Source organism: Onychostruthus taczanowskii, unplaced genomic scaffold (assembly GCF_017590055.1).
Source record: "Onychostruthus taczanowskii isolate IOZ18803 unplaced genomic scaffold, ASM1759005v1 scaffold6, whole genome shotgun sequence".
Taxonomy (NCBI): domain Eukaryota; kingdom Metazoa; phylum Chordata; class Aves; order Passeriformes; family Passeridae; genus Onychostruthus; species Onychostruthus taczanowskii.
In genome coordinates, this window is record NW_024503679.1 from 16,010,768 (window position 1) to 16,037,084 (window position 26,317).

The 26,317-nt window shown below is 50.5% G+C and overlaps 4 protein-coding genes across 9 annotated transcripts in view; 3 read left to right on the forward strand and 1 right to left on the reverse strand.

Moving 5' to 3' along the window:
* Positions 1 to 4,065, forward strand: part of PDCD7 (programmed cell death 7) — a 4,444-nt gene extending 379 nt beyond the window's left edge. Inside the window, exons 1-5 of the mRNA XM_041419136.1 lie at positions 1 to 339; positions 1,383 to 1,521; positions 1,854 to 2,090; positions 2,803 to 2,890; positions 3,253 to 4,065. The exon at positions 1 to 339 is cut by the window's left edge and continues 379 nt beyond it. Coding sequence (XP_041275070.1) covers positions 1 to 339; positions 1,383 to 1,521; positions 1,854 to 2,090; positions 2,803 to 2,890; positions 3,253 to 3,370 — 921 coding nt within the window. The 3' untranslated portion in view covers positions 3,371 to 4,065. The remainder of the gene's footprint in view (positions 340 to 1,382; positions 1,522 to 1,853; positions 2,091 to 2,802; positions 2,891 to 3,252) is intronic.
* Positions 4,066 to 4,201: 136 nt separating this feature from the next.
* UBAP1L (ubiquitin associated protein 1 like) lies at positions 4,202 to 15,796 on the forward strand. 3 transcript variants are annotated; one of them, XM_041419133.1, is made up of 6 exons: positions 4,202 to 5,127; positions 7,524 to 7,678; positions 8,923 to 9,675; positions 10,560 to 10,769; positions 13,680 to 13,781; positions 14,662 to 15,796. In XM_041419133.1, the coding sequence occupies exons 1-6, from the start codon at positions 4,959 to 4,961 to the stop codon at positions 14,794 to 14,796; spliced, it is 1,524 nt and encodes a 507-aa protein (XP_041275067.1). In that variant the 5' UTR covers positions 4,202 to 4,958; the 3' UTR covers positions 14,797 to 15,796. The 3 variants fall into 3 exon arrangements, with proteins under 3 accessions (XP_041275067.1, XP_041275068.1, XP_041275069.1); XM_041419134.1 differs by having other exon boundaries at positions 7,527 to 7,678; XM_041419135.1 differs by lacking the exon at positions 4,202 to 5,127 and adding an exon at positions 7,305 to 7,378.
* A 139-nt stretch (positions 15,797 to 15,935) lies between these two features.
* RASL12 (RAS like family 12) lies at positions 15,936 to 26,317 on the forward strand. Of its 4 annotated transcripts, none has more exons than XM_041418716.1 (6): positions 15,936 to 16,532; positions 22,405 to 22,521; positions 22,601 to 22,657; positions 23,728 to 23,801; positions 23,920 to 24,110; positions 24,886 to 26,317. In XM_041418716.1, the coding sequence occupies exons 2-6, from the start codon at positions 22,413 to 22,415 to the stop codon at positions 25,268 to 25,270; spliced, it is 816 nt and encodes a 271-aa protein (XP_041274650.1). In that variant the 5' UTR covers positions 15,936 to 16,532; positions 22,405 to 22,412; the 3' UTR covers positions 25,271 to 26,317. The 4 variants fall into 4 exon arrangements, with proteins under 4 accessions (XP_041274650.1, XP_041274649.1, XP_041274652.1 ...); XM_041418715.1 differs by lacking the exon at positions 15,936 to 16,532 and adding an exon at positions 21,175 to 21,558; XM_041418717.1 differs by lacking the exon at positions 15,936 to 16,532 and adding an exon at positions 22,056 to 22,155.
* Positions 18,144 to 20,064, reverse strand: KBTBD13 (kelch repeat and BTB domain containing 13). The gene has a single exon (XM_041418714.1). The coding sequence runs from the start codon at positions 19,924 to 19,926 to the stop codon at positions 18,544 to 18,546; it is 1,383 nt and encodes a 460-aa protein (XP_041274648.1). The 5' UTR covers positions 19,927 to 20,064; the 3' UTR covers positions 18,144 to 18,543.

Here is a 26,317-nt window from a genome sequence, read left to right on the forward strand (position 1 = left end):
TTCAGACTTGAGCGGGTGGCCCGGGTGACAGCGCTCTGCCGGGCCCTGCGGCGCAGCGAGGACCAGGGCGACGAGCCGGGCTGGGCCCGGGCGCGGGAGGAGGCGGAGGCGGCGCTGCGGGAGCTGCGGGAGGTCGTGAGGCCCCTGCGGGAGCCCGGGTACGGCGAGGCGCTGCGCAGGAAGGCCGAGAGGGCGAGGAAGAGGAGGCTGCGCCTGCAGCGGAGGAAGCACGAAGCCAGGGCGGCCAAGGAGGAGGAGGCTGCCCGGGCCGCCGAGCGGGAGGCCAAGATCGACCAGTGGCGGGCTAAATGCATCCAGGAGGTGGAAGAAAAGAACCGGGTATGGTCCCCAGTGCCTGGTCCTGCCTGTCCCCGGGGCTCCAGCACAGCGCGGTGGGGCAGGGGTGACCTGCCGGTAGTGGGGTCACGGCAGGCTGTGCCTTTCACACTCCTGGCTTTGACCCCCTTGCTTCAGTGGGTGCTGCTGAGGTGCTGCATGACTTCAGCATACTGAGAGACGTGCTGTTTCCAAGGCCTGCAGCCCTGCTTCTTGCTTAGAAGTCTTGTTGGGCATCTGGGTTTTGCCATCCTCATATGACAGGCCTTGACATGAAATTGGGGTTTAAGTTGTTTCTGAACTCCTGGAGGTTTTGCTCTCTGGTCCCAAGTGTCAGCTTGTCCACACAGCTACCCTGTGGTGGTCAGAAGCTTGTGGTTTACAAGCTTTTTCATCTTATGTGGAAGTAAAACATCTCCAAAGTAAAAAATACACCTCAAATTAGACTGGTTGGGGAGTGCTGTAGGCACCTTTCTGTTTGTTTTTGGCTAAAGAGCTCCCTTAGTGCTGGTCTGCTGCTGGGATGGTCCAGAGCAGCTGCTGATGAAGGGTTTGTGGTCAGACTGTGGCAGGTTAATGGTCTTAATTGCAGAACTGTGGAATCTGGATGGTTTCTGTTAATTGTAAAAGATTTACCCTAAATTTCTGTTATTAAAGGTTCTCAGGCTTTCATAATTCATAAATCATCTAGGAAGTGTTCAAAAGTGTGTGGATGTGGCACTTGAGGACATGGTTTAGTGGTGAACATGGTGGTAGTGCTGGGTTGACAGATGGACTTGATGATCTTGTCCAACCTTAATTGCATGATTCTGTGTTTTGACCAGGATTTATGAGTCCCACAGCATGTTTTTTTTTTTTCTGAAGTCTGTGGTGTTTTAGCCTTTTTTTCATAAGAAGGCAAGGCTGGATGGTTGGCTTGACTCGTTGCTGTTACTGAGAAGTCACTCTGCTCTCCAGTGCTTTGCTAATCTCTGAGAATACCATTTGATTTGTGTCTTTGAGGGATATTTCACACATCTCATCTGGTTTTTTCCTTCCTTTGCTAGGAACAAGAGCTGAAGGCTGCTGCTGACAGCGTCCTGTCCGAAGTCCGGAAGAAACAAGCAGATACAAAGAGGATGACGGACGTCCTGCGCGGGTTGGAAAAGCTTCGGAAACTGAGGAAAGAAGCTGCTGCCAGGAAAGGTTCATTGCCAGATTGGTCTAAACTGTTTTAATTGCACACACAGGAAATAAGATGAGGGTGCCCTGTGCTGACTAGCAAGGCAGCAGCTTCAAAAAGCTGTGTCTTCATTGTGATTTTAATTACAAGAATAGGTACAAAGTGCTGAATTCAGTGGTTCTGTTCATGTTTCCAACCTCTTTCTAGAAGAAGGATTATTCCAGTAAGGATTATTCCATCTGTTAACAAGGTTAAGCTCATGTTCCTCTTGAGATTTTGCCAGCTCTGCTCTCAAGTCTGGTACCAAACCCCCTTCTGAATCAGCAAACTTAAAATCACTTCTCTTTCTGTTCAGGTGTTTGTCCACCTCCTTCAGCAGATGAAGCATTTGAAAATCAGGTGGAGAGTCTCAAAACGTTGCTCAAAACTCGCACAGAACTGTATGAAGCTGAGGAAAGAGCATTAAGGGTTATGCTGGAGGGAGAACAGGAGGAGGAAAGGAAGAGGGAAATGGAAAAGAAACAGAAGAAGGAAAGGGAAAAACTACTACAGCAGAAACTGGAAATGGATTCTAAGCTGTTTGGGGATCCAGGTAAATTCTGCCTCCTGTTCTTAACAGTATTTTTCCACATCATGTCCCCATCTCAGAGATGCTGCATTTGAAATGCAGGCACAGATCTAGTTGAGAGAAAGGAGAGTTTCTAGTTGAGAAAGGAGTCATCCACTGGAGTAATTTATGGTCTGAGAATGGGGGATGAACACAGTGCTGTTAACACCTGTGGTGTAAGGAGCTGTTGATCTCTTCAGCGTGGACTGCAGACATCTCAAGCTGGTTTCATGTTGTTTTGCAAGAAGAGGTTGTAGATGAAACTAGTGAAGTGAGAGTAAACAGAATAGGTTGAAGACTTCCAGAACCATAGATGCTTTAGTCTGGTGCTTTGGTAAGTGTGACTCAGGTAATCTGTAAAGATTCAGTGTCCATATGTTCTCCTCTTTTAGATGATGGAGTCAGGAAGTTTTGCTAGTCTTGGCTTTCCTCTGACAGCTGTGGTACGGACCAGGAAATGTGGAACATATAAACAGTGTTTCATATATTACCTCGGGACCTGATATCAGATTACAGCTGGGCAGTAGCAAATGATTTTGCAAATTATGGGCTTCTGAGACTCATAGAATGGAAGGTTTTTCTGGATTATTAAACTATGTCTGTGTTTTCACAGCTGAATTCCCACTTGCCCATCTAACTCATAGAATGGAAGGTTTTTGTGGATTATTAAACTATTTCTCTGTCTGTGTTTTCACAGCTGAATTCCCACTTGCCCATCTACTGCAGCCTTTCAGAGACTACTACTTACAAGCTGAACATTCTGTAGCAGCTCTAATCCAGATCAGGTAAAACCAGAGATCATCAGAGATGGCAAACGCTGGTTTTTTTGCAGTTGTAAATTCAGTGCCCCTTTTGGTTTGTCAGCTTCCAAGTATGGTTATGCAATGGATTGTTCTGTTTTTTTCAAGTTTCTTGCTTGAGTCAAATCCAACAGATGCCCATGTGAGGCAAAGTGCTCTTCCATGCATAACCATTCCATTTAGCACCACAACATTGAATTTCCACATTTGTCTTTTGAAAAAACAGGTTTAAGAGTACAAGTATTGTGGGGTTTGTATCAATCAGTAACATCTATCTGGGTGTATAATAAGTCTTAGCACCAAATTAATCCCAGCTTTCCTCTCTAACAACACTCTCTCTGTTAAAGGCATGAATGGGATCAGTACTTGGTGCCAGCTGACCACCCCGAAGGAAGCTGCATCCCTCCAGGATGGGTTCTCCCAAGTCTCCCCACCAATGACACTTGGGCCACTGCTGTCAGATAATTTGGCAATAAATAATTTCAGCGTTGGAGGATTGCCTCATTATAACTACGTGTAAATATGAGAGGGTCCAAAGAGGAGGTCTTGTCCTCTCTTTCGGCAGCCAGGTACTGGAAAGTCTTTACTGCAAGATCTTGAAAAAGAATTTAAGAATTGTTTTTGCTGATTGTGCAGGGAGATAGCTGAGCAAGCCCAGAGCTGCCAGGCCTCTCGTGGTGTGGAATTACAATCCAGCTGCGAGTTCTTGTTAAATCTCAGTCTTAATAAAGGAACATTGCTGATGGTGGTATTTGTGCCAGTATTAACATCATATTTTTAGTGGCTTTTATCTTTATAAAGGATGATGAAAGCTTCAGAAATGAAGAAATTTAAAGAAAAAAAGAGATCATTAGTAAACATGTTTTTCTTCTTAAATGAAGCGTGTCAAGCATCACTGTCAAAATAGTTCCTGTATTTTTGGGTGTAGAGACAAACCTATTACAAGTTTAAACGAATTCTGAAGTACAAATAAGACAGGGTTTTTCAAGTTTGATTAAAGCAGCTGTTGACATTTTACTTTCGTGGACTAAAGCTGATACCAAAACACCAAAAAAATTCCCAGTTGTGGTGAAATAGGTCAGACAGCCATGTGAATAAATACAAATTTGATGAATAAGCCTGCTGGAAAAAAAACCAATAAAATCTGCGGTCTAACCTACTGTAAGTGTTTTGACTATAGATATTTTTGTATATGTCTATAATATTTGATTAAAAACCACAGCTTTATTTTGTAAGTTGGTTTTTTTGTACAGAACAAATAGAGAAAAATGGATTTTTGTTTAAAGCATTTTCATGCTAGGGAAGAGATTTGTTTGAGTACTTTGCATCAAATACAACTCCAACAAGGAGAAAATTGTTGGGAAAAGGTTTGTGTGAAGGAACTTCTCCCTCCTGCAAGGTGACAGAGGTGACATCTGATGTCAAAGCTTTCCATGTTCTGGACAGTTTGCTTGTAACTGTGATGGATTTGGAGCTTTGCTGTTCTGCACAGATTGCTGTGGCACCTTTCCAGAGCTGCAGTCCTTATTCTTGCTTAGCCCCTGTGTGTGGCAATCGAGTTAATCTCTCTGGTGCTTTGCCTCTTGGCGTCACAACCGTGCGTAATCCACGCGTGTCATTGCCTAAATTCAGTACTTGGGCCTTAGGTGTAATGTTAGGAGTGTCCTGGCTGAACCTTTGCACTGGTTTCTGTCAGTAAGAGACACGAACTGGTAGTTCCTGATAGAACATGAGTGCAGAAGTTTGCAGTTCTTGCTCACCTGTAGCACTCCAAAATACAGATTGCCATGAAGTTTCCTGCAGGTGGTGTTCTGATTTGCTCCTCCCTACATCCTCCCATCCCTCATGTCACTTCTGGTATCTCATTACTCCAGACCCAAGGCTGAGTCAGATCCTGGGGAGTCTTCCCTGATGAAAACGCACAAGATCAAATGTAAAAATAAAAACAACTGCATAAAACCAATACAAACCCAACACTTTCAGTTCAGGCAGCTTAGTGACCAGAGGATGCTCTGCTTAAACAATTAGGCTCCTTATCCCATCAGCATGTCTGATGGAACAGGCCAACTGCTTAAGCTACGATTATCTTAAAGCTGTCCAAGTCAGCTGCTTGTCTGACACTGCAGGAATTTACAGAGCTGAGCAGCAGATAAGGAGGCAGCAGAGCAGCAGCCCTGTTCTCCCTGCCCTGCGAGGAGAGAGCTCCATGAGTTCATCTGATGGTAAGGACAGCTTCATATTGCTAATGATCATAGGGATTGAAAATGCCAGGGGAGGATCCACCTTTAGGTATGTTCTGTGTATTTGCTCCTGCCTAACGACAGCTACATTAAAATGTTTAATAGCTTTAGTGAGGAAGTTGTTGAAGCCACAGATGGGGAGGAATGTTTAAAATCTGAACTCATAAAATACATGGACACAGGGTATTAATTTAAAAAGTGTGTGTTCAGACTTGATTCCCATTTTTCTGAGTATAATATTTCCCACTGTTTTTAAGTTTTACCAACTTAGTGTAGCCCAGAAGAGAGAGGTTGGCCATGAGTTTCCAAGCTTCATTTGTATCCTATTCCTCCTGCCTGGTCCTGGTGCAGTTTGGGTTTCTGCTGCTGTTTAAGCACATCCTTTTCCTGGTATGAACTGGTTTGTGCACCAGCAGTGTCTTCAGTGTGAAAGTGGGCAGGGCTCCTGTGGAGAACAGGGGGTCAGAGCCCTTGTAGGAGTTTCCTTCTGGTGGGAGTTGATGTTCATGACTGACCCTCTTTTATCCTTTTCTAGTAGCATTTTTGTTGTGGTTGCTCCTGCCCCAAAGTACTTCTTGTTTTCTAAACTGTGGTTTTGGGAATTAACACTTGTGAGAGGCTCTCTTAAAGCACAGTATTTATGCAGTGAAATACAGAGAGGTACAATACCATCATCTTCTTGTATTTTCATTGTGGCTTCAGACACACTCACTACCCATCACCATCCCTTAAAGTATCATTTGCACCTGAGTGGAGCCACTCTGGGTGACAGATGCTGAGACATTGATTTCCTCAGCACCCTGGGATTTTGGGAAGAGCCAGTTTACAGCCCAAGCTGCAGGGAAGGTCAGTCCCCCCTGCATGCAGGAGCTGCTCAGGGAGTAGCAGAAAGCTGAGGGGAGGTGGCTTTGCTTACAGATGTTTTCAGGCGTCACCTTTGTCAGTGCTGACGTGGGCTGTCCCTTAGGCTGAGCCCTCTTAAGCCGAGCAGGTGGCCTGGCTCCACGTGGGATCCCAACACGTTGCCTGTGTTGCATGTTAGCGGCAGGACATGTGCAGGAGCACAAAGCTCGTTAGGGGCTCTGCTTGTGCAGGGGTATTAAAGGCCCCTGGTGTAAGCAGGCAGTGACACCCCTGTTGTCATTCTGGTATGACTGGCTCAGTTGCCCGAGTGATTGTGCATGTTGATTGTGTGTGTGTCACTTTCTCTGGCCTGGAAGCCCTTTGTGAGTCTTTTGCCAACACAGGAAACTGCCCTGAACCCCATCTCCCATTATAGATTCTTATTTTTGCTTTAAACAGGCAGTTTTGTCATCCTTGTGTATATTCTTCTGCATATTTCCTTTTAGTGAAATGTTTATCCTTGTTGTCATAGAAGCTGTTTGTTTTTAAAGGAAAAAAAAATAACTGGGAAAAGCACTTAGGGATGTCACATACATATTTACTGTGGATGAAGCTGAGGAAATATGGGGATGAGTGCTGGGGACTTTGGGATGAGCAGGCACATGCTGCCAGTACCAGAACTCAGTGGAAGACTGGCTACCAGCTCCTAACAGTTTATAATCTATAAAAGAAGTGATTTTACACATTGTCATCACCGGGAAGCTGAAAGCTTGAGGCTTCATGTAGCAAGTAATGGCTTTTTAGTAAATGGAGACATTTATAGAGACCTGATGGAGACACTTGAAGTAATATTTTCCTGACAACATTCCCAATTCACCAGCAATTTTTCTCTCCCCTGCAATTCCTGATATAAAACCATCACCACACTTAAAATGAATGCATGGTTCCTAAAAGCTAGTCTTAAAAATTACTTGTGTGATGTCCTCCTAATTCCCAAGCTTGCCTGGTGCACAGTCTGCCTGCCTGGTTCCCAGTAAGCTGCTGCAGTGCCCAAAGGAATGCCTTCACCCCAGCTCCCTCAGGATGCTCGGTGTGATGGCTTAGCAGCACGAGGCCATGTGCATGAGCTCTGTCACCACAGGTTGTGCAGACAGGGGAGACCTGCAAGGTGTCCTCCTTGGCTGTGCTTTCTCCCTCTGTAAGTGGGAAAAGTGCTCAGTCCATCCCCAGCTTGGGGAGGGGAGCGTGCAATGGCACCTGAGGGAGACAGAGAGACAGGAGGGATGGGAAGCAGCAGGGCAAGCATGGAGGAGAAAAATGGTCAGGATCTCTGCCAAAGGAAGCCATAATCTTGGTCAAGTCTTTCTGGCTCAAGCTGAGAATAGCAAAGGTTAGTTCAGACAAAGCTTCCTGGTGTCAGTAATTAAGATTTTGCCAACCTGTTTTTACCCAACTGGCACTTGAAACAGCTCATCTTTTTCTCCTTCCAGCCAGCTTAAGAGATGTTCTTACAGTTTCTGTTTCCCTTCCTCCAGCAGCAAGAAATCAGACAGCAGCAATGAGCTACCTGGATGAAGTTCCCTTCCGGACAGCCATGAGCCTCAATGGGGACTCAGAGGGAGAAATCCCTTTAGTCACTGCCCCAGACATTGAGCTCCCTGACTGCACTGACATCCTCATGAGCACCATGGTGAGTCCACACCTGGTCACTGCTGGGGGATGCTGAAAGGAAATCAGCACTGTTCTCATGAAAGAAGGAAGGGAAACCTCCTAAGTGATCTCTTCACTGGCTGGTTTGCAGCAATACTGGGAGGAGCTGAGGATGATTTGTGGTGTGTGGCAGTGATCCTGGGGTTGGTTTGGAGTTGCTTTCTAAAAATCTTTTCCAGGAAGGAAGGTTAGGCTTTTCTGGGATAGGAGAACAATGGCTCTGCTCTGGGGTTGTTTTCTACTTTGGAGTTAGCAGTGTCTCATTTATTAATAATATTTATTAAATGTTTACCAATAAATCTACCAGCTATAAGCAGGCAATACTACCTGTGCTGGAAGCATATAGATAGTGTTTACATTTATGTATATATACATGCTGTGTTTCTCCATTTAGCAATGATTTGATGCTCCCCTCTGAGGCTAAGCCATTGAGCTGCTGGTCCAGGCTGATCCTTATGGAGGGACGTGAGGGTGTTTTCCTTGGGGAGGCTGATTTGGGTCCACAGCTGACCCAAGTGGCAAGAGCAGTAAAAACAGCATTCCTGGGCTGTGAATGTACTTGCCTGCCTGTCAGGAGGAGACCTTGTTTGGAGAGCTCTGGGACAGGCAAGGCTTGTTTGTTCCAGGAAAACCCTCAGATTTCAGTCACAAACACACTTATATTTTAAGCTGAACTATGTGGAAATGACAACTCTGTTTGGGGACCAGCCGAGACCCTGGCGCCACTAGATAATCCCATGGCTGGTTCTGCTTCTGCCCGAGGTGGCATCTCCCCTCTTGGTGGCTTCTGAGCCCCTGAAGTGGCTCTGCCAAGTGCTGCTAATGAGGGTCACAAACAAACTCTGCCACCATTGTGGGTGCAGTGCTGGATGCAGTGCCCCTCTGCAGCTGCCTAAAATTGGGATGTCTGCACACTCCTGCCTTCCACAGTCAAAGTGACACAAACACCTCCAAGCATAAAATTCTTTTCCTAAGAATTGTAGGTGCAACTTACAATAGTAATGACTTCATAGCTAAGAATTTTTTCAAGTATAAATTTGGGGATTCCCTACAGAGATGAGGCTGGCACTGCCCAGTCCTACAGCCAGCCCTAATGCTCAGGGAAATAGGAGCTGATATGGGAAGACTGCAGCCCTTAAGATGCCTTGTGGAGTGCATGATTTGCTCCATGCCACCCGGTCTGGTTTCACATGTCCTCACCAGCTGCCTCTCGCTCTTCCGCAGCACGACTTCTCATTGGAAAGGAAGGTGCTGTACTGGGTGGAGGTGGCCTCTCAGCAGCAGACCTCCCGCCATCGAGTCACCTCCGAAGTTGTCCCCACGGCTCCCCCGTGCTGGCTGCTGCTGGTAGACCCCGCCGACAGCTACGGGGGGCGGGGTCGGGACGGGGCAGTGCGGCGCTCCATCAGCCTGAGCGCTGCCGACAGCTCCTACGGGCACGCCAAGGGCAGGGCGGTCCTGTCCGACACCGAGAGTGACACCTGGCACTCGGAGGAGGGGGAGTGCTCGGATGATGAGTACTCCTCCACCTCTTGGGAAGAGAATGACAAGGACGAAACGCTCCTCTCCAGGAGGAGAAGCTCTGCGAGAAGTGTCTCTTCACGCCCCGGCTTTTACCAGACCCGACCAAAGACATCGCCCGGCTTGCTGGAGCCCTCGCCAGAGAACAATGTCCACAGCCCAGCCAGCCCAGACCCCAGCAAGCAGAGAAGATCCATGGTGATATTTAACAACATGAAGAACGAGCTGGAAGCTGCCAGGAGGAAGTTGGCTGCTTTGGTGCATCCTTTGAACAGAGCTGCCACAGGGAGCAGGGGAATCCCGGTGCCACGGCTGCTGCCCCAGTGCCCCAGCACCAACCACAGCGTCAAGTATGGGCCAGACCCAGACGTGTCCCAGCAGGGGACTGCTGTGCCAACTCCTCCGGCCACAGCCACGCCAGTCCCTCCCATCAAGCAGCACAAGCCCACGGTGCCGGTGAGAAGCTTCCTTTGGTGGCCCCTTTGTTCATCACTGGGAGAGGAGGGAGGTGGAGGGCATCGAATTGGTCTCATTTGGTGGGGGCTGGCCAGCAAAAAGGGGGCTTTGGAAACACTGGACCCATGAGGAATTGCTGAAGTTTTCACAAGAAGAAAGGGTTTGATTTTGTCACTGAGGTTGAAAGAAGCTTTCTGGGTGCACGTTTACTTGCTCTGTCCAAAACATCTGTGTTTTCCCCAAGTAGGGTCTAATCTGATTTTCAATTGAAACACTAAAAAAAGAGTGAAATATGAAGGGGTTGTCCTTTTTTTGCTACATTATCCCATTCTAACAGATATAAGTGGAGTTTATAGGGAAATGTCCCCCTTGCAGTCATTATGTCTTTTCTAGGAAACTTTGGACTTCATAGTCCTAATAGAAATACAGATAATTTAGTGATAGAGACAGTGAAAGGATGGAGTGGATAATACTCTGTCAGCTTGCACCCTGCTTTTAAGAAATTGCATCTAATACAGCTGCTTGAGAGATGTAGGAGATAAATTACTGAAAACCTGCAATAAAACCATCAGACACTTGAATGAGCAGGTTATTTATATGCAGTTGCATTTGACATGGAGTAATTAAGGAGAGATTAAATGCCCATGTGTATTTGTACAAACACCCACACTGAGCACTCTTCTCTGACCTGTATCTGTAGCTGAGCCTGGATTTAATTAAGTCCAGTCTCATTTGATGCTCATTTGATGTTTCTTGTATGGGAATTTTCCTCTTCTGGAGAGAGCAAGGTAACCACCAGCATTCAGAAGCATTGCCTCAACCTGGGTTGTTTCACCTCATTCCTTGACCTGGAGCAATAAGACCATCTGTTTTTTTCCTTGCAGTCCCTCAGCCCCTACACTTGCCTCCCTCCTACCTGCACCCCTGGACGACCTCTCAGCTGCCACAGATCCCAGCCAGATTCCTCAGCTGACCTGCTCTCTGCACTGAGCCAAGAGGAGAGAGACCTCATCGAGCCAGTCATAGCCCTGGGCTACCCCACCCAGAAAGCCATCCTCACCCTCCAGAAGACAGGAAGGCAAAGCTTAAGTCAGGTTGGTGAAGCTGGCACAGCACTGTGAGAAACTTTTGGTAAAGGAAAACTTGATTTTCATGGAGAAAGGAATGGCTGTCTTCTTTGGGGTAGATTTTTGATGGCCTTGCCTTTCCACTTTGGTGTCAGACCACAGCTGACAGGATTTTCCATGAGATTACACTTTTGCTGTAATAAAATAGCAATGAGCCACCCTCAGCTTTTCAGTGCATAATCACGGCTGGCTTTGTTATCTGTTCAATCTGTTGTGTGAAGCATCATGTCCTTTTGAGGTACAAATTTTGCCCCCATATATGGAAACTTTTTGCACATAATTTTTCCTAGCTGTTGGATTCATGTGATTATTGCCATGGCTCATCCTGTCAGAGTGGGACTGTAGGAATACCTTGGAGATTTGGTTGGGCTCTCTCCAAAACACAACCTCCCTGTGCTGGAGCAAGCAGGGAATCCATGCAAACATTGCAGAAGAGTCCCAGAGCTCTTTTCCCAATAAACCCTCTATGATAACCTGAAATGTATTGAAAATACTTAACTTGCAGCCTCTTCCTACCCCTGGTATGTGAGTACATCTCTGCCTGCTGTGCTGCATCCTCATTCCCAATGTCTCTGTCCAGATGAATGTCAGAAAGTCCAGGTGGGCTCAGAGCATCCATGACATGAGAGAAGCTGCTGGCTCTGACTCCCTTGGCAAACTTGGGGCTGCACCTGCCCATCCCAGCAGAGGATTTTAGGGCTAAATTATCCAGGTTGTTCTTGCGAAGAGAGAAGAGTCTTAATCATAGCTGAGCAAGAGGGAATATCCATGGGGCTGTCAGGCCAGGGAGCAGGGCATGAGCAGGCAGAGCAGCGAGCTGCTGCTGGCTGCCAGTCTCCTTCCCATTCCCCTGGGAGCTGTTCTCACCCACCTGGTCAGAGCACGGAGCTGCTCTGTGCCTGAGTCATCCTGCAGCTTCCGGCTCCCTCCTTACTCACCCCGGCTGGACCAGCTCCCCAGAGCTCGCTGGAGTCTCAGGTGAGCTGAGGTGGGAAGGGAAGCTTTATGTCTTCAATCCATAGAGGTTTCATCTAGGCACAGAGAGATGGGCAGGGCCCAGCCCATGTTGTTTCACAGAGCCATGCAAGGGTGTGTTGTAGCAGCTCCTGGCTTCAAATGAAGAAGCGGTGCATCTTATTAAGGGTGGACATGGGTACAGCCTGCTCCCTTCTGTATAAACACCAGGACTCCCACACCCTTGGAGAAGAGATTACTGCATCCATAGACAAGGTCTGTCTTCTATCCCATGCCTTCTTCATCAGCAGTTCACATCTTTCCCATTTATGCCCAATGCAGCCAAGATAAAGCCTGACCCTTCATGCATTTTTTAAACTACCAAATTAGTTTAAATCTTTCTGTAAAGTATGTTCCAGCTGAAGTTAAAAAGAAGACCTGAGCTCTTTATTGCTTGCTGTTGATACCTGAGGTTTCTATGTGTGATAATGACTACTTCAGCTGTGAGGATTGATGGAAGTACCAGATGGTAGCCAAAAATTGCTCAGCTTCCTTGCAGTGTTAAGAGAAACTGGCAGAGCCCACCCTGGTAGAGAAGGCAAGGCCTTCTGTAGCCTTCTTTAGAAGCAATGCTTTCCTAATTTTGGTGGAATGACTTGTCTGAAATGCTCAAGTAGTATTAGTTGCCCCAGCATGCCAGAGGTTCATCATGTAGGATGTCATGGCCAAAAAGGCACCATTGCATTTTGATCAATCATCATTGATCAATTCAAAATGCATCATTGGTCCATGGAGCCCTCAATGTAAACGTGAGCTGAGACATGACAAAGGCTGCAGCTGGTCAGTGTTAAAAAACTCTTCTTGTTTAGTCTTGAGGATACATATATATAGTATTTCTAGTGATAAAAAACATTAAGTTGACAAAGGCATTGATTTCATGCTGGGCTTGCCAGGACTGTCTGTGTTATGCTGTGGTTGAGTGGCTGTTCTGCCACAACAGGGGAAGAAAATACAGCAGTGATCTGCGGTTGTCATTAGCCTGGTAACAAGGGAAAAAACATGAGGTGAGGAATGCCAATGACCAGTGACTGTCTCCTGTCTGAGTTACTGGGCTCCTTAAGGCTGACATTTCTGAAAATCCCTACCCGACTGTTCAGCCAAAATAGATCAACTCAATGTTTGAAAGACTTTTTTGTCTTTTTCCTATGTTTTATGGCCTTTCACTGAGTCCTTCTTGTCTATGGCAGTGCTGGGGAAGATGGAGGTGTGTGTGCTGGTGAATCTGGGGAGAAATGAATCAGCTTCTCCTTGGATGAAGAAGCTTTGGAGAGACCTGTGGGATGTTTTTATTCCCCCTGCTATTGTATAGCTCATGTATTATTGCCTGTCCCATATGTTTTTGGACAGTGAGTGATTCTCGCCGTATTTAAAAGATGCTGCTGGGAATTGTGCTGTCAGCACTCCAAGAACAACAAGGAAAGCCAAAAATAACTGTTTACTTTCAGTAATGGCCGCACACAGGTCTCCCCTGGGGTGGGCTCTGCACTTGGACCCTGGAGCAAACCCAGGGGTGCCTGAACCCCAGCGCATCAAAGGGATGCGGGGTCAGCCGAGCGAAGTCATCCCACCAGGACAGGCCCTGCCTCACCCTGGAGGCCATTGCTCTGCATCTCAAGTGTTCACATGTTTGGTTTCCTCCTTGTTCCCATTCCCACCCTGGGAGGGTGAAGGAGGACAAAGATGTCTCCCACTGGAAATCCCGCAGACAGACCACCCTGGCTGAGCATTAGGTGGGAACTGGCAAGATGGTGGTGGCTCATGTACCCCCTGTGGTGTGTCCCTGGGAGGTGGCAAGGGGGCTCCTGACTAGCCTTGCTCCCCATGCCTACAAGGCTGGATTAACCTGTCTGTCTTCCTCTGCAGTTCCTGAGCTACCTGGGTGCCTGTGATCGGCTGCTGAAGCAGGGCTATGAGGAAGGGCAGGTGGAGGAAGCCATGGAAATGTTCCAGTACTCGGAGAAAAAGGTCAGAATGGGATGGCACAGCCCAGCCCTTTGTGCTGTGTCCTCCAGGCTCTCTATTTCAGTGGGCTGCATGCTTCCCTCTGCCTCCACAGGCCCTCCTGCAGCCTCATGGAGGGCCAGATCTCTAGGGCAGTGTCACCATAAGGACCACTTGGGGAGGACACCTGCCCCTTCACTCTTCTCTGCCCTTCTTCTCACCCTGTTGTGTGGCACGATGCTCACTCAGCCTTTTTCTGGGAATCCCATCCCGAGCCCACCAACACTCACACTGTCTCCTGCTCTGCCAGCTCTCCCTTCTAGCCCCTGGGAGGAGAACCATGGAGAAATGGGAATTTGTCTCCATCAGTCTCCCCCTGGGGGTAATGGAGAGCCTGGGAAGGTAGAACTGCATGAAATCCAGGCTGGCAGCATTTGCCAGGATGCCGATGCCTGTAGGATTGCCATATCACTACTCCTTAGGGCAGTGGCAGTGGGAGGGTGCCTGGGTCTGAGTGTCAGGGAAGGGTTTATTTATTAAGGACACAGCTCTGGGTGATGTTGTGGTGCTGGGGCCCAGCCTGAGCAAAGTAGTGGAGCAGGACAAATGAATTTCAGCTGTGCTCACTGCCATTCCCTGCTCTCTTCATAATGGCAAACACTGCATGGGATTGATATAAACAGTATAAGGAATAGTGAAGCTAGAGGCTGACTTTATTAAATATTTCTTATTTAAGAAGTTTCAATGCTGCCAGGGATATGTGTGCCCCCAATCTGCTGTCACGGTGGTACAGCTCAGCCAGATCTTCTGAGTGCAGCCTTGTCCCCCAGCACTGCTTTTTCTGCAACTACACGATATATCCATCCATGATAACATCCTTCTTCTCTCCTCCTTCTTCCTCCAGGCAGCTGAATTCTTACATCTGTTGGCTCAGTTTAATGATATGGGCTTCCAGCAAAACGAAATCAAGGAAGTTCTTTTGCTTTGTGGGAATCAGAGGGAGAGGGCGCTGGAAGAGCTTGTGATGAAAACCCACTGAGCAGCATCATAGAGCAGTTGCAGCTTCTCCTCTCCACACCAGACCAGAAGGACTCAGATGATTCTCCTGCTCCATCCCCACCCCTGGAAGCACCAGACACACAACTTCAAAGCTCTGCCTTGGTGTCTCATTTTATGGACATCGATCATAAGAGTGTCTGTCATGCAGGCAGTGACTGAATAGCAGGAATGTTTATCTCCTCACCCACATATCCCCACCCTTGATCATCTCAGCTGTTCAGATTAGATGAAAGAAGATCCAAACTGCCTTTGGCTTAGATTTTTGCAAAACACAAACCAAACCAGTGTTGTCCCTCTGCCTGGGGTGATGGGTGTCATGTTTTCAGCTACAATCAAGTGGGGATTCTTAAAAGATTACATAATCAGCAGAATAAATTGTTTTCCTAAAAACTGAAGGCTCCTGCAGGAACATGTGTTGGTCTCGGCTTAGGAAGAGTCTCAGCTGACTTAGTCATGGTTGAATATTGTAATTGAAATCCACTTTGATCACATTAGCTTCTCCTTTTAAACCAGAAATGTAAGGAAAATACATAGTTCCATGTGGAAAAAGAAAGAAAACAAGCTGCCCTTGCTCTGAAATACATGAGGTTTGTCCAGTGCAATGAAAAATGGTGGAGGCAAAGGTTTGTCCTCAAGCAACTTCATGAGATCAGAACAGAGAGATGGGGAACTGCTCACTGCCCTCATGCTCTGTCCAAATAAGGAAAATTCAGGGGATGCTTCCCTAAACTGTGAAGACAGTGGTTCCAAATGAAGTGGAGCATGAATGTCAGCATCAGGAACATCTGGATGCCCAAGGGAATTTCTGTATATAACTGAAGGACAGAGAATGGGAGATTCAGATCACTGTACAGGATGTGTGTCTTGGCTTGGCAGTGGAACAGTGGACAGTGTTTTCACATGAAGTATGTTATTTTCCTGTGAATTAGAAACAGATGTAATTTCTTTGAGTAAAGATGCTTGGGGGTTCTTCTGCAACATGTTTGTCTTTTTCTGTCAGGACGCCAACTGGCACAATCCAGCAGAGAAAATCCTTATTGTATCCGTACCATTTTCCATTGTACCCTTCCAAACAATCTCCCAGTGCAATGTGCTGCCATCAAGGTAAAACACTATGTCCATTCTCCCTGGATCTCCAGGTGGGTGCCAGACAGCAACAGGAAGGTACAGCTCTGCATGGCTGCCTTCATTCTTGCCTGGATGCAACAAGAAAACTTGGCATCCAGGTTTTGGGAGAGTTGACCCATCCATCCCCAAGGATGCTTTGTTCCTGCTCTTCTCTAATGGCACTGAAACAGAAAATGTGGCACCCTCTGTGTCCTAGGGAGATATTCCTGGGGAGCTCACAGGCTCTTTTTGGAACTCCCAGCCCTGTTTTTCCTCTTGCTTTCCCTTGGTTATACAAGCTTTTATTTTTGATACGGCCCATATAAGGCAAGTCCATCTACAGACAGCTTTTCCTTACATTCCCCCTTGCCAAGATGATGTCACCTTAAAAACGAGACTTGCAGAAGGTTAAGCTGTGATTAGGCAGATCGTGTCGCCTCGAACTGTGATCTTTGGCGGAGCGAGCACCGTGAGCATGGAAAGGGGAAGATAAGGGTGCTGTGCTGGTGCCAGTGGTGCTGAATTCTGCTGGAGCAAAGAAGGCTGAGCAGCTTCTCGCCCTCCTTAGTGGTTTGATTAGTCCTGCATCTTGGATTGTTTCTTGCAGAGGTAAGAAATGTATCTTTTTTCCTCCCTTTGCGCATAAAATTATCTTGTGTTACTTTCTGGATCACAGTTTGGATTGATGGATGCAACAAATGGATACTCTTGAGAGTATCCATGCCATACTCAGCTGCCTGCCAAGACTCACACTTTCCCTCTAGTGCTACACTTAAAATCTTAAAACCTTTTGCATTTTGTTGACAAATATCTTCGTAAACCCCTGAACTGTCAAGAAGCAGCATGTGGAGGTGGGGAGGAGGTTGTATCACTTGGTGTCAGAGCTAGAGGAAAGGAGTGAGCCTGCCAAGTTCTATGGTCTAGAGTTGGCCACAGGAGCCCAACATAAATATTTTAGTAACAGAATTATTTTAACTTCATTTTAATGGATGTTTAAGCTGTTTGTTCAGCTTAAAATTGTTTTAAGGGAACATGTTTCCATGTGCTGCTCTCAGGAGAAGACAACGTGAAATGTTAATTCACAGAATTCTGTGAATTCTGTGAAATGTTAATTGGCTTTGTCTGGGAAGGGGACAATGACTTGATCTGATGGGTTGCTCTGCAGTGCTGCTCAGCTCCCAGTGCCCACTGTGCACAGCTGGGACAAGTCTGTTGGTGTCCCCTGCGTTCCCTGTGCCACTGCCAGACCTGCAGCTCCACCAGCAGCAGTCCCCTCAGGGGTGACATTGGGGTGGTGGCCTGGCCCAGTGGCAGAGAGCAAATGGGGACAAGGCGCATCCAGTGGTTTTCCATCTGGCTGTGGTTGCAAGCTGGGGTTTTCTGGTTTGTTTTGGTTTGCAGTTGTGTTGAGTGGGTTTATTCTCAAATGCGGGAACTGTTTTGAAAATGCTGAGAACTTGGCGGGGATCATCAGCGGAGATATTTGAGGCATCCCAGCTGGTATCCCTTCCGCTCCTCCCGGCATGGACAGCACAGGCAGCCCAAAGCTTGCCCCATGGATGGGAAACCAGCTGAGCCAGGAACTGGGTTTGCTGCTGCCCTGGTCCCTGTGGTCACAAAGGGGAGCTCTGTGCTACCCATCTGCCCCCAGAGCTGGTGTTGAGGGCTGTGAGCCTTCAACACCAGGTAGTGGGATCTGATGGAACAGCTCCTCTGGCTGTGGAGCTATGCAAGCCTGGTATCACCATGTAATAGCTCCCTAGCCCTCATTCCCTTTTGGCACTCTCTGTATTTCCAAGCTTTGCCATGTCCTCAAATCACCCTGACTTGGCTCAAGCAAGTCTCTGGTGAGAGCCAGTACTTGCCACCCTGTTGGGTCTGTGCTGGGGCCTGGAGTGGGGGTGATTGATTGTTCTCAGGTCCCAGAAAACCCTTGGCACATTAAGAACCTGATGCCCAGGAGCTGCTTTCCTTTACTCCCCATCTCCCCTCCTCCTCCCAAGACCCCACTGCAGCCACAGAGAATTCCCAGGGGAGTGTGGGGCTCTGTGGGAACTGCACTCCCACGTAAGGCTCTGAAACTGAGCCACAGCTGAAAAAGCATTCAGGGGCAGAAGCGAGTCCTGACACAGATCCCTGTTAGGAGGTATTTTCCTTCAGAAGCATGGGAGGAAAAAACCCCAAACTCAAGAGTAAATTAAAAACACAGTAATGAGAAGCTTTTCTATAGCTTTCCTTTTAATTCCAGCCTGTAATGAATGATTTCCCATCAAAGCAGAGAGGAGGTGGAATGCTGCACACCCTCAGAGTGCAGTCAGAATAAATAAATCATGTTTGCATCTCCATGGTATCTGTCCTCTGCAGAAGCCACAATGTCCTGAACACAGCTGGCTTGTGAGCTTGTGGCTAACAGGACTTTGTGCCCGTGCAGGGCAGGAAGAGGCAGACAGCAGCTGCCCTTTCCCTCTGGCAGGGTCTGATGTCACCTCCAAGGTCCAACATGATGCGTCCCTGGACCTGAGCGCAGCTCCGTGGAGGAGGAGAGGAGCCCAGGGGAGCAGCGAGTGCAGAGCTGAGGCCACGTGCAAGGAGAGCATCCTGACATGGGATGGGGGACCAGCTACGTCGCGATGTCATGGTCACGTCTCGGCAGCCGCAGGAGGAAGGTCTGCAGGGAGCCGCTGCGTGGGAAACCTGCCCGCTCCTTCTTCTGCTTCCAGGTCTCCTCTTCCACAGAGTAGAGGAGCGTCAGCATCTTGTTGACGGTGTAGATGGTGTCACCCCTGACGACGGCGGTGAAGAGAGCTCCCTTGCTGTTCATGAACTGCCCGGGCAGGGCACTCCACTGCCGGGACGTCAGGTTGAAGCAGTCGATGACACAACGCAAGAAGTCGTCGTAGGGGCCGTTGCGCATGACGTAGAGGTTGTCACGATGGGCCACCATGCAGTGCCCGTAGCTCTGGTGCCGCTTGAGCTCGGTGACGGGAAGCCACGCGTCTTGCTGGGTGTCGTACTCGTAGATGACAGTGGTGTCCAGTGGCTGCCACAGGCAAACGAAGATCTGCCCCAAGGCCTGGGCACAGGGCGCTGCCGTGCTCGGTTGCGGCAGGTCAGAGACGAACGTCCAGGTGCTGGAGGCCAGGTCGTACCTCTCCACGGACTTGAGCGAGATCTTCTCGTACTCGCCACCGATGGCATAGAGGTAGCCCTCGTGGCCCACCAGCCTGACATCGTAGCGCAGCTGGTGGGGGCTGGGGAACTGGCTCCAGGCGTTGGCATCAGCATCGTAGCAGAAGCTGCTCTCCACCACCTGCTTGTTGGCCCCGTAGACACCACCCACGATGTAGATCTTATTATCCATGGTTGCCATGCCGGCTAGGAATGTGCTGGCACTCAGCGGAAGGCAGGAGAGGGTCCTCCATGTGTTGGTCTCCTCGTCCAGGTAGCAGATGGTCCTGGAGAGGTCCTCCAAGAACTCGAAGGTGGGTGTGTGGGCTCCCACTGCCACAAAGGTGCTGGGTAGGAGGGCTTCCACATAGGCCAGCAGGTCATCGGAGAGGCAGTCCAGGTACTCCTCCAGCTCAGCGTAGCTGTCCCTGATGTAGAGTGCGGCGCAGTGGAAGAGATCCAGGAGGCCGAATATGGCAGCGGCTTGGTACAGCAGGATGCAGTTGTCAGAGTTGATGGAGTGGATCAAGTACTTGGCCAAGGGCTTCACCTGCAGGAAGGCAGCACATTCCACTGCCTGGAAGGTCTCCTCGCTGCCAAGGATGGGCCTCTCGCCCGCCAGCACCCGCAGCATGGCGAGGAACCCGGCTGCGCTCAGCTCCCCCAGCCCGATCTCCTCCTGCGTGCTCTCCCTCATGCCCGAGCGGAAGAGGGCACGGAAGTACTCACTGCTCTCCACCAGCAAGGACTTCTCCACTGAGAATGACTGCTCCTCCACCCGGATACGCACCCGCTCCGGGGGTCCTGCCTGGGACCCTTCCTCCTCTGGGGTCATCCTCGCCTGGGACCTCAGCGGCTCTCAGGGGTGGGGGAGCCCCTCTGTGCCGTGCCCCTGCACAGCCCCCTCCGGCCTTCTCCACCCTTTGATGCCTTTACTGCACTGCCTGGCGGCCTTGTAATATAAATACCTTGGGCTAAAGATAGCTGAGCTCGTGACCGGGGCCCTTCAAAGGCATCCACCAGGCTCAGCTGCCCCCCCCAAACTCAGGCAGGCTTCCAGTGTCACCAGCCAGCACTGGGCAGGGCAGAGGTGCCTGGATCATTCCATGGAGTATGCCCAGCCACTCAGGAGAAACCAGGTTTTGCTCTCTCTGCTCTCAGGCATCCTCCTTGTGATGGAACAGTCCCCAACCTGGGGAGGGCAACACACTTGCATGGCTGGGAAGAACATCTGGCCACACTATTTTTTTTCCTTTAAAACGTGGAGTTTACAGCCCAGGGAGGTAAACAACATCAGCAAATCTCATTGCCACCCAGCTCAGCCATGGAAAAGGGGCTTGGATGTTCCTCAAGTGTTGCCATGGGCAGGGAGAGACCTTCCTTTGTGACCCTCTCCATGGCAGCAGCATCTGCAATATCCATCCCAGCTAAAAGGAGCCATAAGCCAGCCTGTGCTTCACCTGGGGATCTCATGGTGAGAAAAAGGAAATGCAGCAGCCTCTTCTCACCATAAAACTTCCCCTTTGGCTTCAGGGCTTGCCCAGCTCCCCATAATACCTGGCTGTGGGAAGAGATAAACCCCTGTTTACTGACACAGAGCTTGACAGTGCGGAAAAGTGTTATTTGTGGCACATCACTTGTTTGTGTGCTAATCACAGGTTTTTCTGGCTAGAAATCCCATTTCAGCTCCACCGTGGGGTGCCAAGGAAGGCTGACAACAGGGCTCACTTGGGGGCTCCTTCCTGGATCTCCCCATCACTACCTGTGATTAGTTTGCAGCTGGTGTTTTGTTTTGATGAATAATTTAACCTGAGCAGCTCATCCTGTTGACGGTCTATTTTTTGCTCCCTCCTTAACCCCTTCATCCCAGCAGCTGGGAACTTCTCAGGCAGTGCATGATGGCAAAGCTGTTGCCTCAGGATCATGGCCACAGCAGGTTCCCCCAAAAATCCGAGTTTAGGGGAGAATGGGAAAGTTTTGCACTCGCACCACTGTCATTGATCCTCATGGATACTCAGCTTAAAATACCGTGTTTAGTTCTAATTGCTTTTAAGCATCCTAGACCTGTGACCAAAGGGGGTCTAGGGTAAAAGGTCCTCAGAAGCTCTGCTTCCCGTAGGGGAGTTATCCCTGTGATCCCCATCCTCCCCATGCCTGGGGCTTGCAGGGACTTCCACACTCCCAGACTATTTTGGGAGGGTTTAAAAATATCCTGCCTGTATTAACGGGCAATATTCCCAAGGGCGCAGCAGCCCCGCATGGCCACGGCGCAGCCTTGGTCCCCCAGCCTCGGCTGTGCTCCCCCCGCAGTCCCTCGGGGCCGGCCCAGGGGCCGTATCCTGTGGTCCCGGGCATCGAGCCCTATCCCAAATGGCTGTGATCACCATGACAACGCTGACTTCAGCCTCCGCCACCTACTCAGGCTCAGAGCCACTGGGTGCCGGCTGATGGATTGGTACGGGCACCGGTGAGTACTCCCCGGGCTCCCTCTTCCTTTTGGGACCGAGGCTTTCGGGTGGCAAAAGGGCATTTCTCTGCCTCGAAAGCCTCTGCCGGCAGCAGAAGGTGTCTGTGCTTTAACTGCGTCCGAAGGAGCCGGGCAGGTGGTGCTCAGGGTGGCTCACGGGCAGCTCCGGGTGCTGCTCCCGCTGCCGGAGCTGTGCTGAGTTCGCCGGCCTCAGCCGGACCAGAGGGACCAGGCTTGGGCTTGCCGGGGGCACGGCGAGGAGCTGAGGGCTCACGAAGGTGCCGGGACACGGCGAGGTGGCCCCAAGCCCGGCCCGGCAGGTCTCGGGCCCGGGGGTCCCTGCCCGAAGCCGGGGCAGCTCGGGGTGCCGGCGTGTGCTCTGCCGCGGGGACTGTCCTCGGGGTGGCCGGGGCAGCGTGTCCAGCCCCGCGGCGTGGCAGCTTTCCTTACAAGGAGTTTGGCTGGAGCCCGAGCAGCGGGGGCCGCGCTCGCCTCCGCCTGCCTCATTCATCGCAGCCCCGGCCGTGCAGGGGCCGCTGCTGCCCCGGCCCCGCGCTCTCGGAGAACCCCGCGTCCCCTCCGGCCGTGGGTTTTAAGGTGGGAGGCTGCGTTTCTCTTCTCTTTCTGTGGTGTGATGGGTGGGCAGAGGGCTGGAGGGTTCTTTTCTTTCGGTGGGGTGCTGGCCGCCACCGTGGGATGAGGATGCCAGCCAGCCTCAGGATGCGGATGGAAGAGAGGGGATCTCCTGGTGCTGCTGAGCCCTTCTCTCCCCCGGGCTGGGGCAGTGAGCAGGTCCCCATCCGACATGGCAGCGGGTGCTCCATGTCCCCCGGATCTCTCCCGCAGGACCGAGGATGTCCTCGATGTTCGGCAAACCCCGAGCCAGCAGCGAGCGGCCGCCCCAGAGTCCCCTCCCCGAGTGCAACGTGGCCATCCTGGGGTGCAGAGGGGCCGGCAAGTCAGGTGAGACGGGCAGGGCATCGGGGAGCTGCCGGGTGCCCTCAGGGGACACCTGCCTCACTGCCTCTTTCACCTCCTGCAGCTCTGACCGTGAAGTTTCTAACCAAGAGGTTCATCAGTGAATATGATCCCAACTTGGGTAAGGCGGTTCTTATCCCATGGAGCATCCTTCCCATCTCGCACGTTTCCCATGAATGTGGCATGTAAGGGGGAAAGAAAAAACAACCCACCCAAAATTATATAAAAAACAACAAGAAGGGCTGGATTTGACCCAAAACCATCTGCAAAAACAGAGGTGAAAGCAGTGCCCTCTTTGGGGGCACTTCCCATGGGAACGTTGTCTCCTCACATTGCCTCCAAAAAACCAAAAGCTGAATTCCTGAGGCTCTCTGAGGAGCATCTCATGTCTGTTAGGCAGGGAAAAGGCTGAGGAAATGAGGATGGGTGCACAGCAGGCGACCCTGGGGCTGAGTTTTGCAGTGAGCAGTTCTGGGCATTTTTTTTCCACTCATTTGAGTAATTAATAACTATTTTCCTAGGCCTGACTCCAGGCTGTGGGGAAGAACCATAAATGATTTATCAGGGACATTAAGGAGATATGGACCTTGTCCAAGAACCAACTCCAGCCCCTAATAATTCAGTGACTCTTAGAAAAAAGGATAAATCCTTTCTTCCTCAGATATTTTTGGGAATGTGGTTTCATCTTCCCACGTCAAAACCTTTCCGAAACACATCTGTTAAAAGCTGGCCCAAAGAAAGCATCTTTCTCCTGGGGGAATGGCTCAAAGGCTCTCCCTGCCTGCCCTCCTCCCAAAAGAAAGGACTGCTCCTCTTGCCTGATTTATTGGGAAACAGTCCCATGTCAAGCCCCCAGCTTGTTTTATCTCATCAGGCCATGGCTTTTAGATAAGGGCCGAGCCCTGGGTGCAGTGATTGTTGTGCCAAGCTCCTTCCCCTCCCTCCTTCTCCTGTGGGAGCCCACACTTGCAGCACGTGGGGAGGAATAACTGCTCCTAGCCCAGCAACATCACCACCAGTCCCCCAAAATAATGTCATCTCAGGAAGGAGTAAGGTGGGAGGAATTGGTAGAGGATGTTCCTCATCAGGGCTGAAATTTTTCCACGGTGTCCCAAGCATCCTGGGCGTTGCTTGGCTTTGAAGAAGACAGGATGTGCCAGCCCATCCTCACAACCACCCTTCTTCTTGCAGAGGACACCTACTCCTCGGAGGAGCTGGTGGACCAGCAGCCTGTGCTCTTGAAGGTGATGGACACTGCTGACCAGGTGAGGCACTGGGGGCCGTGGTGACCAGCTGGACCACGGCTGGACCACAGCTGGACCACGGCTGGACCACGGCTGGACCACGGCTGGACTGCAGCTCAGCCACTCCTCTCACCCCCAGGATGGCCCTGGGAACTGCGAGCGCTACCTGTGCTGGGCCAGCGCCTTCCTGGTTGTCTACAGCATCGACAACAGGAAGAGCTTCGAGGGCTGCCAGCGCTACCTGGAGGTGCTCGCCCTGCACGCGCGGGGCTGCCCGCGCCGCTGCCCCGTGCTCCTGCTGGGAAACAAGCTGGACATGGAGCAGTACAGGTACCGGGCACGCGGTAAGGCTGCCTGCTCCCCGTGGGAGAGAGCTCACAGATCCCCATCCCTCCTGCTGGGATGCAAAACCCAAATCTGATTTCTTCACGGGTATTTCCACCCCCATTAGTATTTGCAACATCCTCCCACATCCCCGAAGTTTCTGCTCTCCTGCCCGAGGGCTGATGTGTTTATTTTGAGCCCGTTGGTATTTTCAGTAGGGTGTTTTTTGGCTGAGTGGTGAGGCAGCGTCACCATCCCTGGCAGGGCTTGAGCCAGAGGAGCCCCTCTGGACGTGCCCTTCCTTTCCCTGGAGCCCTCTAGTTCCAGCCCCACTGCCAGGACTGGATGTGCCCAATATGTTTTTCTGGCCTTTTGTGCTGCTCTGTGGTCCCACGGGCCCCTGAGTCACGTGCGTTGCTGGAACCCTCGTGCTCCCAGGATAGAGGTATCCCCCTCCCCACAGCAAGGACCTGCCCCATCCCCTCCTCCCTGCTTCCCAGTGCACTGTCATCACACCCACCCCTGGGTTCCTGGAACACATCCCTAGCAGGGGAAGCTGTGTGATTCCCAAGGAACACAAAGAGACCGTTACTCTGGGATTTTGGTAAAGGCAAAACTCTTTGGACTCATGTACCTGCTTGTCCTAGGGCAGGGATGGGCAGGTGCTACCTCGGTGCTCTTTGGGAAGGAGGCGTGGGATGCAGGATCTGCTACCTGCACCTTTTTTGGGTGGCTGCTGTGCCCCAGGGGTTCCTGCACCCATGCCCTCTGCTCTCACCAGGCAGGTGCTCTCAGCAGAAGGGATGTCCCTGGCCAGCAGGTTCGGGTGCCTCTTCCACGAGGTGTCGGCATGCCAGGACTTCGCTCGGGTGCAGCACGTCTTCCACGAGGCCGTGCGGGAGGTGCGGCGCCAGGCGGAGTGGAACCTTCCCGTGCGGCCACTCTTCATCTCCGAGGAGCGGCCCTGCCCGCCCGTGGCCACGCCGGTGGCCCTGCCCACGCACCACAGCTTGGCCACCTGCACCTTCAACACCCTCTCCCCCGTCAGCTACAAGGAGATCCCCTCAGTGGCCCAGGCCAAGCTGGTCACCGTCAAGTCCTCGCGGGCTCAGAGCAAAAGGAAGGCTCCCACGCTTACCTTGCTGAAAGGCTTCAAGATATTTTAGGACGCGTCCCTGTGGGCTGCAGAGAGGGAGGAGAGAGACCCTCATCCGTCCCCCCAGCTCCACAGAAGCTGGGACCTTCCATGATGGATTCACAGGCACTGCAGCAGCTGCTGGCAGATGGTGGCCCCGGTCTCTGTGCCGGGGCAAAGCCAGCAGTGGCAACTTGGCAAGGAGGCAGAGTGCCAAGGGTCTGACACGGGCTGTGGCATCGCTCTGCCTGCCCCTGCCCGGGGCTGCTGTGGTGTTTGCACCCTGTTCTGCCGCTGCCGCCGGGGCCAGCCCAGTTTTCTGTGAGGATGCAGCAGCTCCCAGAGGAGGCAGAGCTGTGGATACCGTTGGTAGGGGAAGGGCCAACCCCACGGCCACAGCCAGCTTGGACACCTGGCCCACAACTACAGGAGCCCAGGAATGGGGAACTAATCATTAATCCAGCATGGAGGCACCCATCTCATTCATCCCACAGGTCCCCGACTAAGCAATAAGTAGGAGGAATTTTTATTTTTTTTTTTTTTAATCCAGATAAAAAAGGTGCAGATACTGTTTCAGCTGCTTAAAGGCCTCAGGGTGACCTGAAACTGATACCCACACATCAACCTAAGTCACACCAAAATTGCTGCTTTTTTGCTCAACTTTTTACACTATAGCATCCCTTTCCAAAGGCTTTGCAAAGAGATGATTTGCTGACAAGGACATGGTGTGCAAAGCCTGTGTTTAAAAGACTGATGTATTTCCAATAATGTCTTAAATTATTTCATGGCTTCTACGCGTGCCCAGTGAAGGACACAAAGGAAATCCTGGAGCAGACCAGGCTCTACCTGTGCCCGAGCCAGCATCAAGGGCTGGATGTTTGGTTTCAGGTGCTCCATCAGATTAAATGTTCTGCTTCTCCCTGGAGTTGCAGTTACTTTGCAGAGTAAAATATCTATGTGTATATTTGTACATATATATATATATATATGACCTTACTGACAGAGAGATGCAATATGGCATTTTGATCAACCACTTTGGAAAGCATTTTAATAAAGAGGATTCTGAAAAGAATAAAAA